Source organism: Baudoinia panamericana, assembly GCF_000338955.1.
Source record: "Baudoinia panamericana UAMH 10762 unplaced genomic scaffold BAUCOscaffold_4, whole genome shotgun sequence".
Taxonomy (NCBI): Eukaryota; Fungi; Ascomycota; class Dothideomycetes; order Mycosphaerellales; family Teratosphaeriaceae; genus Baudoinia; species Baudoinia panamericana.
Genome location: NW_006911260.1, coordinates 1 through 13,439, shown reverse-complemented (window position 1 = coordinate 13,439; position 13,439 = coordinate 1). Strand labels below are relative to the sequence as shown.

Here is a 13,439-nt window from a genome sequence, read left to right as displayed (position 1 = left end):
TGAATGGTGGAGCTCGTGTTATGGCTCGGCTTCTTTCAACTCGCTTCGCTTCTTACATTCACCACACACATTCACTTACGGCTTCGCTTCAGAGTGTGTTCGAAGCTTCGCCGAGGTCACCCATATCGCACTGGCTTGTGTACGAAGCGATTAAGCCTCTTCTACTGCGTTCCCATAGCCAATATCAAATACAGTCCGGCTTCTCCACCTCGCGTTCTAGGCGCGTCGTGGACGAGCTTCCTTCTGCAGCGTCCTTCCAAACACCACCTCTCGGGTCCCTATCCACGATGGAAGGCAGCAACAGCGAGGATATGACGCGTTCAAGCTCCACTGACTCGTCTGCTTTGTCCAACATCAATGTTGCCGTGGCCGACGATGTGGAGGAGGGCAACTCGGACCAGGTCTCGCCTACCAGTGCCTCGACACCGCCCACGAGCATGCCAGACACGGGCAGTGTGGATTCAGGCACTAAGCGGGTCAAGCTGGAGCCAGTCCACGAAGAGGCAAGCTCGGGACGGCCGAAGCGCGTAAGGTCGAGTATATCTACGTATAACCTCAAGGCACTCTCGGATGCTCAACATGCGGCTGCAGATAGCGGAAGTCGTAACGTCTCGGGCTTGACAGGAAAGACGCTCGTTGCGGGTGAGCCAGTTGAGCAACAACAAAAGACAAGTAAAGCACTCAACCTCGACTGGGAGTCTCCGGCCGAGTCTACGTCAGATGGCTCGCCTAGTAAGCTGCAACGAAAGCCGAGTGTTAAGGACCGGCTGAAGAAAGTGGCGGACAAGGTGGGTTCGGTGCTGGGCAAGCGAGGACGTGGCATGGTAGATGCTGGGAAGCGTACTCTCGGAATGAAGAGTCCAGAGACCGAAGTAGATGGAGAGCAGGATGCAGAGGATGACGAAGAAGAAGAGGAAGAACTGCCACGCTGGAAGAAGGAGCTCGACATGGGCCCTAGAGGACTGCTTGATGAGATCGACCTCGACGCGGAAATGGACTTACCACCTCCACCCGCGAAGAAGACTCGATTGAGTCGTAAAGTAGTCCTGAAGGAGCTCTCTCAAGCGCGAGCAGCCTCAATACCAAGCTCGAGGGCGTCAGCTTCCGGAAGGAAGACAAAGACTTGGCAGAAAGAAGGACTCTTCGTAGGGCAGAATTCGAACTCCGACCCAACCCAACCAACTGGCCACAAGAAGTTGCAGAAGAAGAGACCTGGATCGTCTTCCTCTGAGGCCTCGAGCACGGCCACGGCCACCAACAGGGCCACCTTTCTGCCGCTGCCGATGTATGGTTACTTGGAGAAGACTCGCCCATTCGCCATCCCCTTCGACGTCTTCGCGCCGTCGTGGATGAAGGGTGACGAAAAGCCCAAGGACTGGCACCAAATCAACCGGAACCGGCTTGTGGGCGAAGCCAAAGATCTGTGGGAACGCTCTGCGAAGCTGCCAGCCTCAGTTTGCGTTTGCTCTCCACCAGCAGAAGGCGAAATGGGCTGCGACGACCACTGCCTCAATCGGGTGATGCAATACGAATGCAATGACGAGAACTGCAACCTCACCGCGTTCGAATGCGGCAATCGCTCCTTCGCCGAGCTCGCCATCCGCATGAAGAAAGGCGGCGCCTACGATATCGGCGTTGAAGTCCTCAAGACACCCAATCGAGGGTTTGGCGTAAGGTCGTGTCGTACTTTCACCCCGGGTCAGATCATCATGGAGTACACGGGCGAGATTATATCTGAAGGCGAGTGCCAGCGCCGCATGCGCGAAGACTACAAAGACAAGCAATGCTACTACCTCATGGAGTTGGAACGCGGCCTCATCATCGACGGTACCAAGGGCTCCATGGCGCGCTTCATCAACCATTCCTGCGCACCCAATTGTGAGGTACGTATGCTCAAGGTCAATGGGACGCCGAGGATGGGCGTCTTTGCGGGTGAAGGTGGCGTCTCTACGGGCGAGGAACTGACGTACGATTACAACTTCGACAACTTCGGTACGACACGGCAGGCGTGCTATTGTGGGGCAGCTACTTGTCGCGGGTTCTTGAGTAAACGTTTGAACAAGGAGGAGCTGAAGAAAGCGATCAAGGAGGAGACTGAGCGGAAGCGGAAGGCTGCTGTGGAGGCGGAGACGCACGCGGAGGAGGAGCAGAGGAGGAAGAAGGTCAAGACTGAACGTGGTGGTGGTTGGAGAGGGTGGGTTGCGGTGGACGATCCGGAGGTGAAGGAGCGGTTGAAGGCGGAGAAGAAGGAAAGAGAGGAGGCTGCGAAGAGCAGTGACCGGGCGAGGCGGTTGGCCGCAAGAGGTAGCGGTGTCGCGGGGAGAACGCCATTGCTAAAAATGGTATCCATCAAGCGGAAGAAGGCGGCGGAGACGGTTGTCGACAAGGCCGAGGAAGACGAGGACGAGGTTCAGGTTGTGGAAAGCGGCCAGCAGTCTGTCTCTGTCGCCACGAGCTTGGACGTTACGGAGGAGCTCACGACGCCATGGCCTGCTACCGCGCGTAGTGTGAGTGCGTCCATGATCACACGCAAAACTGAGATTACGATTATGGAGACGGAGACGGAGGTCAAGCACTTCGCCGATACTAAAGTGGGCGATGCTGTGACTGCGGTGGTGGATGATGCGCAGTTTGAAGTTGAGAAGAAGAAGCCAAGAAACGATGTGGCTGATGCCATGAAGCAGGCTGTTAAGGGCTTGATAAATGGAAAGATGAAGCAGAGCACGCTGAGTTTCGCGAGGGTTTGTAGGGGCTAAGGATGGACTGAGAGGTGGGACCGGCGGTAGCTCGACCTAGTAGGTCGGATTGCTGGCGTTGGCGAGGCGACTCGACGCCATGTCGATGACGCGAACTTCCGCAGTTTTCGCCTTTGATGCTTGCAGCAGAGTAGCTTAGGTTGAAAGCAGCGAGCACGTTCCTCCCACTTGTACGCGAGGGCAGATAAGAAGCCTGGTTCGCGGAAACCAGCATTGCGTTCTCCATCGCGCCCGATCGTTCTGGTCAACGCACTCTCGGGGCCAGTATCACCATACAAGACCTCGGTGTTGCCGACTCCGCGCATACCCTCTTTGCCACTTGCAGGACGATCCAGCACACTCAAGCTCCCGTACCCGTCAAGTGGCAGAGTCTCTCCTTCGGCGTACAGAGTAGCTTCGTGGTATATCTTCTCTCGTGAGCGCCGCCGGTTACGAAAGTCGACAGTGCAGCGAGAGTCAAGCACCGGAGCGCCCAAGACCGGCGGACTCACATCGCTCTGATGTGGGCTGCAGCATTAGGCATCGCTGCAGCTTAAGTTGGGGTTGCTGTCTCACAAAATACGGGCAATGCTCAGCCTGCGCCAGGCCCGTCGCAGTTACCGTTGACCTCAATGCCTGTCCTCGGTCGGGCTTTGTTGAGCCCTTCAAGCAAGACGCAAGCTTTGCAGATGGCTTGGGACGAGAGGTACCCGCACCTCTCGCACTGGCCCAAGCGCTGCTTGGGTGCAGCAGCGTCACGTGTGGGTTTGCGGGTGGAGCGCTTTTCTTGCTTGGTGCGAATCGGCACGGACAAAGCTTTCGATGGCAGAGCAGCAGCCGGATGGGATGTATGTCTATCGTGGTCTTGATCATGGACTTCTGTGTCAGAGAAAGTCGGAGGTGCCATACCATCCGATTGCACGTTAGCATGCCGGTCATTGCGACGCTTGACGGACGGAACAATCTCAATCTCCGTCCCGTCCACCTCAGCTTGCTCGTTCTCTCGCAGCTGCTTCTCCATCCTCGCCATCTCGCCGGAAGCATCAGCACCATTACTGTTCCCACACCCGCGCTGCGCATCATCCTCATGCTGCGCTAAATCACTCGAGGACTGACCTCCACAAGCACCACCGCAGTGTCCATCATCGACTGGAACGAGCTTAGCCATATCTGCTCCGGACCGGACAATGTCAAGTATGCTCTCAGGTCGGATACGCTCGAGGTTTTTAATCAGAGTACGAGCGGAGCCACGAAATGCTTCGGGACTGTATATGCACTCTGTGCTGAAATAGTCAAGCTTCTTGTGATGAGCATACAGCACGATTTCTTTCTCGTAAGCATACATGAGCGGCTTGCTACGCTTCACGTTCGTAAACGAAGCTCCATTCAGGCGTTGTTTTGGCATAGCGGCAGAAGGTGTGCTGGTCTCGATACTAGTTGCCCTGCTCAGCCGCGGCAGATCACCACGTAGCAAGTTCATGAGGACAGTTTCCGCAACATCGTCTGCATTATGACCTGTAACGACGTGTCCGACTCCAAGCATCGCCGCACCACGATCGAGTGCTTGACGCCGGAAGACGCCACAGTAGGTGCAGTTGCCTTTCTTACCTATCTGCGAGACTACTTGGTCCATGGACCAACCGTATAGCTCTTCATAGCTGACGATCTTGAGCGGCAAGTCAAGCTCGGCACTGTTACGCTTGACCGCTTCCAAGCTGTGGTCGCGATAGCCTGTGATGCCTTCGTCGATGGAAAGCAGTACAAGATCGAGATCCCAGGCAAAGCGGTCATTTAGAGTCTTCAGAACCAATGCCAACACCGTGCTGTCCTTACCACCGGACGCACCTATTGCGATCCGTTCGCCACGCTGGAAGAGGTTGGTAGAGAGGATTGTTTCTGCGGTTTCCGCCTCGAAGATGTCAATGAAGCATGGCGCGCATATACGAGCGTGGTTCTTGGGTCGCAGGATCTGTGCGCGGTTTCTATTGCATGCCTCGCACAGCGCACCAGGCATCTTTTTGGTGATCGGGGGAGTTTGTATGTAACTTTAGGTGGAAATCTCCAACTTGGTGGCGGAAGTGGCTGCGATATAGCCGGCATGATCCGCTGGCTTCCCATTATCTAACGCAGACGCACTTCAGCGCGCAACTTGGAAGTAGAAATTTTGGTTGTGCATGTGAAGAGAACAAACACAAATCTGTCTGCGCTGCACTGTTACGTTCGACGGAGAACGTCTTGGGCAATCGCATTGAGTGTATCCCGAGTCTGTGTTAGCAGAAATGGCAAAGCGTACGGCAGAAGACGATGACCAGCCTCAAGCGCTGAAGGCGGGTGAGAGACCCGTCGGCAACGGTGGCGTCGCAGAAGGTGACGAGTTCGAGGATGAATTCGAGGACGAGTATGAAAGCGAAGACGAAGTCCTGGAAGCTGGCGTCGACGGTCGGCCGGACGCTGAACGAGAAGCTGACGAGCGAGCAAGCGGTGCCATGGATGTGGACCGGGAGACGTTCATACCTGGACGCCATAAGCTGGATGCAGGCCAGACTTTGGCTCCCGATCTGTCCACGTACGAGATGTTGCATACGTTAGAGCCGACTTGGCCATGTCTGTCCTTTGACATTGTCAAGGACAACTTAGGTGATAACCGCAAATCGTATCCTGCAACAGTATATGCAGTGGCAGGAACGCAAGCAGCCCAAGGCCGAGAACGAGAGAATCAGATCCTCGTTATGAAGCTCTCCGGGCTATCCCGAAATGATCAAGCTGCGAACATTGAGTCCGACGATGAAGAGGACGACGACGAGGTCACGACCGATCCGATACTCGAAACGAAAACGATACCGTTGGGTTCCACAACGAATCGCATACGAGCACATCAATCTCCGCAAGCAAGTGCATCAGCACCCGGTACCACACTGACGGCAGCAATGCAAGAATCCGGCGAAGTTTTGATTCACGATGTTACGCCTCACCTAAGCGCCTTCGATACGCCGGGCTTTCAGCTATCGCCGAACGCATCGAAACCGTTGTGCACTATTCGCGTGCACAAGAGGACCGAAGGATACGCTCTGGACTGGTCGCCGCTCGCACCTGCCGGCAAACTTCTCACTGGCGACACAGCTGGCCAGATCTTTGCAACAACCCGCACCGAAGGTGGTGGCTTCGTCACGGATACCAGCGCATACACAAGTCACGCCGGCAGCGTCGAAGAGCTACAATGGAGTCCCACAGAGCGTAACGTCTTTGCTTCCGCTTCTTCTGATGGGACGGTCAAAGTTTGGGACGCGCGATCGAAAAGCCGCAAGCATGCCATCAGCGTCAAGGTCTCCGACAGCGACGCCAATGTACTGTCGTGGTCGCATCAGACCCCGCATCTACTCGCATCCGGGCACGAAGACGGGACTTGGTCTGTTTGGGATTTGCGGCAGTGGAAGACGCCCGACACGGCCGCCGCTTCGAAACCGGTGGCAAACTTCTCCTTCCACAAGGAGCAGATCACAAGTCTTGAGTGGCATCCAACCGATGACAGTATTGTCTCGGTTTGCGCAGGCGACAACACGCTTACGTTGTGGGATCTTGCCGTTGAGCTGGATGATGAGGAGAGCAGGTACACTGCTGATGTAAAGGATGTCCCACCGCAGCTGTTGTTCGTGCATTACATGGACCAGCTTAAAGAGTGTCACTGGCATCCACAGATTCCTGGGGCGGTAATGGCGACGGGTGGAAGTGGGTTTGGAGTATTCAAGACAATCAGCGTGTAGACCTGGCCATGTGTGAGTCCGCCCCGGGTCATGGCAGATATGGACATCCTTCGACTTGCGCAGAAAGCCAAGCACACGCAATCTTGTTGACCGAATCCGGACAGCCGGCAAGCTTAGCGGCTAGTGCTTCTAGTGCTTAATCAGAGAATAATGTAATCAAGATACAGTATTAAGCGTTTCGACGATCAAGCTTCTCTGCGCGTCTTCGCTCTTTAGGTTCCGCCGTTATCGCTTGCCTAATAACAAGAATCCTACGAAGCCAACGGTCCAATGACTACGCTAAATAAAATTCACGATATCCACCTCTAGACTCTATGAATTGTATCGTAACTATACACGCGTTCGAATGCCTTGCCCGAATGCAGCCTTCTTCGAAAGCGAAGTTGCTGAGCATTTAATAGCATCACCGTCATGAATTGTAGTCCTCCGCGTCTAAAGCATTGGTGCTCCGGGCATCCTCCATCGTCGTCCTCTCACGTTTGGAGGACTCTGATGTCGTCATCAGCGTCCATACCCCGGACTCCAGGCTAAATAGTAATTTCCAGACTGCAACCAGCACGAATTGCCTTCTCGGCTGCGACTGACGGTGAAGCCGGTGACGATTGTCAAGCAACGACCGCAGGAGAATGTTCAAGATGGCTTGTGCCTTGACCTCTTTCCAGAGCGTAGGGGCTTTGAAGCTAACGTGGATCATCGCGAGAGCGTAGTGACTTGAAGATTTCGAAGACGAAGCCAATGCTGTCGTCCGGGAATGCGTAGCACTTCGTCTCGTCCAACATACGTGAGTAGAAGATGAGCCGTGGACAATACGACTAACCTATAGTTTTACTTCAAGAGCGCGGCGCGGGGGACCGCTTTGACCTACACAAAGTACGCGGAATATCCTTCTCGCAAGACCAGAGCGTACGATGGCTGCAATTCCTACACAGCACGTGGTGCAGCCAGCAAGCGAAAGAGCGGCTGGAATAAGATAATCACAAACTGGGCAATGCCATTGACTCGATGTACAGGCGTCATGGGATCTCGTAAGAGTCCTGCATATCTTCGGTTGACGGGCCTGTGAGCCGCAAAATCCCAATGTCCTTCCCAAATCGGCTTCCAAAGTGGAGGTCTCCTTGTGCAGGCTGAACTGCAATATGTCTGACCCCAGTTGTACCTGGCAATCTACTGCATGCAAGACGGCACGAGCGGGGTTGACATGTCGTAGATCACCGACGCTGATTCTGCTTTGGCCCTTCTTAAAGCAGACTGGCTGTCTTGGAGTGAGGTAAGTCACGGAGAGTCAACATCTTGCTTCATTTAGAAACAAGAGCAGCTTTTCGCACGAGTCACCATTATGGCTCATCTACTCGTGGCCCTGGCTTTTGCTGTAGCAGTGTCCGCCCAGCAGATTGGCAGCGACACCGCGGTCAACCCGACATTGATTACCCAACAGTGCACCATGAGTGGCGGGTGCACCAACCACAACACGATGGTCGTCCTCGATGCACTCTCGCATCCCATTACTGACATCCAGACGGGAGCTTCATGCATGACCTCAAGCGGCGGTTTCGATCCCACGATTTGCCCGGATATCAACGCCTGCGGTGCAAACTGTGCCATTCAGGGCGTCGATTACTCCCAACATGGTGTCACCACCTCGGGACATTCCTTGATCCTTCGTCAATATCTTCGGACAGGTAACACGACCACAGCGGTGTCTCCTCGCGTTTATCTTCTGCAGAGCAACGGCCAAAAATACAAGCTCCTAAAGCTCCTCAACCAGGAGTTCACATTTACAGTCAACGTTTCGAACCTGCCCTGTGGGATGAACGGGGCTCTCTATCTTTCTGCTATGGATGCCACTGGTGGTCGTAGCAGTTTGAACCCAGCAGGTGCTACATATGGTACCGGCTACTGCGACGCGCAGTGCCCGAAGAGTGCTTGGATCAATGGTGAGGCGAACGAGCGCAATCAGGGCGCTTGTTGCAGCGAGATGGATATTTGGGAGGTGAGCATCGCAAGGTTCCCTCGTGCCTCTTGTTGTCCGACTGACTGGTATTGTCAGGCTAACTCTGCCGCGACCCAAATGACGCCTCACGCCTGCAACGTCACCGGTCTTTACAAATGTTCAGGCACCGACTGTGGATTCAACGGTGTTTGTGACGAGAACGGCTGCGGTTACAATGTGAGCAAAGAACTGGATACAAACCTTCCATCCGCGCGAGACAGATGCTAATGATTCTCCTCATCGATAACAGCCCTATGCTTACGGCGCCAAGAACTTCTATGGGCCTTCTCGCGCTAATACAGTGGACACAACCAAGCCGCTCACAGTTGTGACGCAGTTCTGGACGGACGACAACACCACTACGGGTACTTTGTCTGAGATCCGACGGATATACGTGCAAAACAACGTCATCATTCAGAACGCACTCGTTTATTATGGTCCTGGCGAGCAGGCCAACTCCATCACGCCGTCGTTCTGTAACGCTTCGGCTCCGGGTTTTGAAGCGCGTGGTGGACTTGCGCAAATGGGAGGAGCTCTTTATGAAGGTATGGTCTTGGTAATGAGCATTTGGAACGATCCAGGCGCATACATGAATGTAAGTCACATGGATTTACGTGTCCGTCAATCTACGACTTGAGCTAATCACTCTCACTGTTCTGCTAGTGGCTTGATAGCGGTAATGCTGGTCCTTGTAACAGCACGCAAGGCAATCCGGCTCTCATCGAGGCGCAGGATCCGGGGACGAGCGTAACCTTCTCAGCTATCAAGATTGGTGACATTGGGAGCACAGTAAAGGGTTTCGTAGTGTAGGGTGATCTGCGCTTCCATCCAGGCGCGGCGCAAGAACGGTAGCGTGTAGCTCGTAAGATAGGTAATAATCTATCCGGTGCACCGCGGGTCAGTGCCGGGTATATAGATAGCTTGCGCTCAGTGTTGTACGCTAGAGAGCATACTGCTGTGTAGCAAGAGACGTGAGAATAATCTTTAAATTCGATAACAGAGTCTAGCCTAGACTTTAATAAATACTCCCTTCGCTATTAGAGATAGAAAAGCCTTGAAACTTTGTAGCAAAGTACCAATACGAGTAGAAGATAAGTAGCCGCTGTATCTTATATACACGACGGTTTGCATGGAGCAGTACTATCGCAACTAACAAAGTTAATACTGACGCTATAATATACCTCGCGTAGGTCCAACCAGAAATTGCTGCAGATCTCCAAGAAGAAGCAAACATTAGAGATGCTGTCGTAGGAGCAGAAGCTGCTGTAAGCGCAACCGATGATAGTTCGCCAACACTGCTGGTACCCGTGGTCGTGCGGTAAGCCGAAATTGTTTGGAACAAAGTGCCAGAACTAACTAGCAAACCTGCCGACTCGGCACTCAGCACGTCCGCTTAGATCGTAAGTGGTGAACCGTCCTTTAACAACGTCCAGGACTTGGTACTGTCTTCAACCACGTAAGCGTTGTTAGGAAGCTGAGATACAACATAGTTGATCGAATCGATCTCGAGCGATGTCAGTGCAGATGCTGGTCTTACGACGACTCCCTGAGGTCCTACGGCAATCAAGGTCTCTCTGGTCCCGGCTTGGAGTAGGACGCCACCTACACCAGCGCTTACAGCCTCGCCGCCTATTGTAATTGGGCTACTGCCGGCTGTCGATGTGGCTGTAGTACCGCCATCTTGGACGACGTAGCTGTCACCAGCTAGTGATGCTAGCGTAAGGTCACTGGATCCAAATCGGACACCGCTCGCGGATGGAAATATCAGTCGTCCTGGGGTAATCGTAGCGCGATCTGCTCCTGTGCCTAACACCAAGTCTGCTAAGGACGCTGTGCTTACTATTTGCGTACCAATCGGTATAGCGGCGCCTCCAGCAGCTATAGTCCCAGTTATATATCTTGAATTAGCACGGAGGACGGTCCATCTGCGACTGCGGTGAAAGTCTGAGAGCCGACGGCGAAGATGAAATCACCGCTGATGCTGGGTAAGAGGCCAGTCGTTGTCTCAATGTCCGCGCCGGTACCTATTGCGAGATCCCTAGATGGTCCTGCACTGGCCTGCTGCGTTCCAATGGTCACCGCGGCACCGCGGCACCGCGGCACCACCAGCAGACAGTGTCTTGGTCGTCTGGCCGTTCTGTACAACTACAGAGAAAGCCCCATCTGCGGCGGCGGTGAAGGTCTGCGATCCGACAGTCAAGACAGAAATGGCGCCACCAACGACTAGCAGCCTAGTTGCTGTTGTACTGTCCGTCCCCGTAGCGACGATGAGGTTTCCAGCCGAGCCAGCGCTGACTACCTAAGTGCCTAGTGTCGCTGCACTGTCACCAACAGCAGTTGTAGCAGTCGCCCGGCCATTGGCCACGACTACTGAAGAAGGTCTAGCCGAGATCTCTGTGGAGACTTGTAGGCCGATGCTGAAGACTGACAAGCCACTAGGGGACGAGCCGCCGGATGCGCCATCTCCATCACCTGTCGCCGCCTGGAAACTGCCGTCAACAGCGGACACAATATAGCAAGCAGCATCACAGCCAGATGTCACAGCACCGGCCTGATCGCCAGATGATCCACTGCCTACCACAATAGCGCCGCCCGATGGCGCAGCACCGACAACCTGTCCACCAACCTAGATCGTCGATCTAGGAGCCAGGGTCGCGGTTGTGGCACTCGAAGCTACGACCACCAGTCCACCAGATGTAGCTGCGCTTAGGGCTTGTCCGCCCAGATTGGTCGTAGATCCTGGAGTCAAGGTCGCTGGTGCGCCGTCCGAGCTAACGATAACAGCGCCACCAGATGACACAGCACTCACTGCTTGGCCCTCCAGGTTCGTCGTTGCGCTGGCTGCTAACGTTGCTGTCGTAGTGCTCAAGCTCGCAACTACGACGCTTCCAGATGGAAGAGCACTTACTACTTGTCCGCCCACATTGTTTGCAAACGCAGCACTACCGTTGCTGTCCCATCAGGTAACCCAACCTCAACAGCGCCTCCGGACGATCCAACGCTTATCGCTTGTCCACCTAAGTTTGTCGTCAACTCCGGAGCCATGGTCGCTACGTTAAGAATCGAGTCGACCGCAACCACACCTCCAGACGACGCGGTGCTTACTGCCTGCCCGCCTATACTCGTCACGTCTCCTAGCGCCAACGTTTCTGATGGATCCGCGGAGCTAAGCACAACCGCTGCTCCAGCCGAAGCCGCACTGATTGCCTGTCCAACCACGTTTGTTGTAGATCCAGCTGCTAACGTCGCCTTCACAGTACTCGAGTTCACTTGTCCAACTACGCTCGTCGCAGCTTCCGGTATCAGCGTCGCCGTAATGTCTGCTGATTCTGTGACGAGGGAGGCAACCTGTATCTTTTTTACTACGCCGAAAGTAGGATCATTTGTGGGAGTCGGACCATCGGATGAGGTTGGGGCATTGAGAGCGGTTGGATCATTCGTAGATGTGGGGTAATTGGCCGATGTTAGGCTATTAACCACTACTGAAGACGAAGCAGGCGTCTCGTTCTCGCTCGAGAAATCGAGACATCGGAACTAGCTACTCGAGAAGTGTCCACGGCAGTCCACGAAGGGACGGTCACGTGAACTGTAGTCGTCAGTAGTGCCTAGGTGCCTTCTACGTTTATAATACTAGCGCTCGAGGCAAAGCCGATAGGACCGTTTACTATAGGGATAGTAACTTAAGACGCTATTAATCGTCGCTAATCTAAATAGTAAGGAAGCCTACTTAAAGCCTATATACTAGATTATATCTTATCTAATTAAGTATAGCTAGCTAGAGGGATTATATAAATTAGTACTAGTAGTAAGAGATAAGAAAGATAAGTAGTTATAGGGAACTAGAGAGATAGTTATTATTATATACCGTTATACTTATATAATATAGATTAAGTAATTCTTTCGTTATAAGTAGTTAGTACTCGTCGGTAGTTTAGTAGTCGATAGTAAAGTATTACTTAGCTAAAGTATAATCGATATAAGAGATCGGAATAAAGTAATAAGTTAATTCTAATTAGTCGGTTTATAATATAAGTTAGATATAAACTTCTAACTATAAAATCTATTATAGCTATATATAAAGGAGATTTATATCTACTATTCTTAGATTAGTATAATTAGTATAATTAGTATTCTTAATTAAGCTAATTAACTAATTAAAGTTCTAATTAGAGTTATAGCTTATTCCGCTACCTAATTATTCTATATTATTTATTTAGCTAAGTACTCTAAGTACTAGTAGAATATAATACTATTCCCTCTTTACTCTATATTACTTTAATATAAGAACTTTCTTTCTTATAGCTCTTTATTATATTTAGAGATTATTCTAAATTAAGTACTATCTACTATTATTATCTTATAGAGTTTATCGATAGTTATAGAAATATTATAGTAAAGCTATATACTACTTATATAAAGTATAAGCGAGTCTATTATATCTATATTCGTTCTAGAAGATATAGTAAGTATATCTAGTATAGTTAATATTATAATCTATATATAATATAGTCGAAATAGAAGTAGCTAAAAAAAGAGTAAGTCTATCTTTATAAGGATATTAAGGAGGTATATAAGGTTTAAGAGAAGGCTCGTAAAGTCCTAAATATAAGTTTTATAAAGGAGATATATTTATAGTAGTAATTAGACTTATTAGAAATATAGAAGGCGAATATAATTACTATAGAGAATACGAATATTCGAGATTAGAAAGTCTTAAAGTCGTTAGACTTTTCTTATAACTTAGTTCTTATAGAGACTAGTCTATCTTTTTAGCTTAGTCTAGAAACCTAGAATACTCTTAATAGTAGTTTTAATCTTAAGAACGACTTCTAGAAGGGTTAGGGTTAGGGTTAGGGTTAGGGTTAGGGTTAGGGTTAGGGTTAGGGTTAGGGTTAGGGTTAGGGTTAGGGTTAGGGTTAGGGTTAGGGTTAGGGTTAGGGTTAGGGTTAGGGT

The 13,439-nt window shown here is 51.7% G+C and overlaps 6 protein-coding genes across 6 annotated transcripts; 5 read left to right on the top strand and 1 right to left on the bottom strand.

Moving 5' to 3' along the window:
* Positions 1-54: 54 nt before the first annotated feature.
* On the top strand, positions 55-3,042 carry BAUCODRAFT_402857 (uncharacterized protein). Its single transcript, XM_007676526.1, has one exon. The coding sequence runs from the start codon at positions 288-290 to the stop codon at positions 2,754-2,756; it is 2,469 nt and encodes an 822-aa protein (XP_007674716.1). The 5' UTR covers positions 55-287; the 3' UTR covers positions 2,757-3,042.
* A 285-nt stretch (positions 3,043-3,327) lies between these two features.
* BAUCODRAFT_104479 (uncharacterized protein) lies at positions 3,328-4,868 on the bottom strand (the record flags this gene model as incomplete). Its single annotated transcript, XM_007676525.1, has 2 exons — positions 3,681-4,868; positions 3,328-3,599 (listed from the first exon to the last, which is right to left on the bottom strand). Exons 1-2 carry the CDS (start codon positions 4,747-4,749, stop codon positions 3,328-3,330), a joined length of 1,341 nt encoding a protein of 446 aa, XP_007674715.1. The 5' UTR covers positions 4,750-4,868.
* A 128-nt stretch (positions 4,869-4,996) lies between these two features.
* On the top strand, positions 4,997-6,797 carry BAUCODRAFT_31747 (uncharacterized protein). The gene has a single exon (XM_007676139.1). It carries the CDS (start codon positions 5,015-5,017, stop codon positions 6,494-6,496), a length of 1,482 nt encoding a protein of 493 aa, XP_007674329.1. The 5' UTR covers positions 4,997-5,014; the 3' UTR covers positions 6,497-6,797.
* A 751-nt stretch (positions 6,798-7,548) lies between these two features.
* On the top strand, positions 7,549-9,394 carry BAUCODRAFT_85790 (glycoside hydrolase family 7 protein). Its single transcript, XM_007676510.1, has 4 exons — positions 7,549-8,486; positions 8,544-8,663; positions 8,737-9,081; positions 9,150-9,394. Exons 1-4 carry the CDS (start codon positions 7,833-7,835, stop codon positions 9,294-9,296), a joined length of 1,266 nt encoding a protein of 421 aa, XP_007674700.1. The 5' UTR covers positions 7,549-7,832; the 3' UTR covers positions 9,297-9,394.
* Positions 9,395-10,494: 1,100 nt separating this feature from the next.
* BAUCODRAFT_120678 (uncharacterized protein) lies at positions 10,495-10,713 on the top strand (the record flags this gene model as incomplete). Its single annotated transcript, XM_007676524.1, has 1 exon — positions 10,495-10,713. One exon carries the CDS (start codon positions 10,495-10,497, stop codon positions 10,711-10,713), a length of 219 nt encoding a protein of 72 aa, XP_007674714.1.
* Positions 10,714-11,279: 566 nt separating this feature from the next.
* Positions 11,280-12,042, top strand: BAUCODRAFT_129588 (uncharacterized protein; the record flags this gene model as incomplete). Its single annotated transcript, XM_007676523.1, has 2 exons — positions 11,280-11,310; positions 11,357-12,042. The coding sequence occupies 2 exons, from the start codon at positions 11,280-11,282 to the stop codon at positions 11,938-11,940; spliced, it is 615 nt and encodes a 204-aa protein (XP_007674713.1). The 3' UTR covers positions 11,941-12,042.
* Between the last annotated feature and the right edge of the window lie 1,397 nt (positions 12,043-13,439).

Coding starts and splice junctions, on each gene's coding strand:
- BAUCODRAFT_31747 (XM_007676139.1), top strand. CDS start 5,015: ATGGCAAAGCGTACGGCAGAAGACGATGACCAGCCTCAAGCGCTGAAG.
- BAUCODRAFT_85790 (XM_007676510.1), top strand. CDS start 7,833: ATGGCTCATCTACTCGTGGCCCTGGCTTTTGCTGTAGCAGTGTCCGCC. Junction 8,487..8,543: donor GCGAGATGGATATTTGGGAG/GTGAGCATCGCA, acceptor TGGTATTGTCAG/GCTAACTCTGCCGCGACCCA. Junction 8,664..8,736: donor AGAACGGCTGCGGTTACAAT/GTGAGCAAAGAA, acceptor CATCGATAACAG/CCCTATGCTTACGGCGCCAA.
- BAUCODRAFT_402857 (XM_007676526.1), top strand. CDS start 288: ATGGAAGGCAGCAACAGCGAGGATATGACGCGTTCAAGCTCCACTGAC.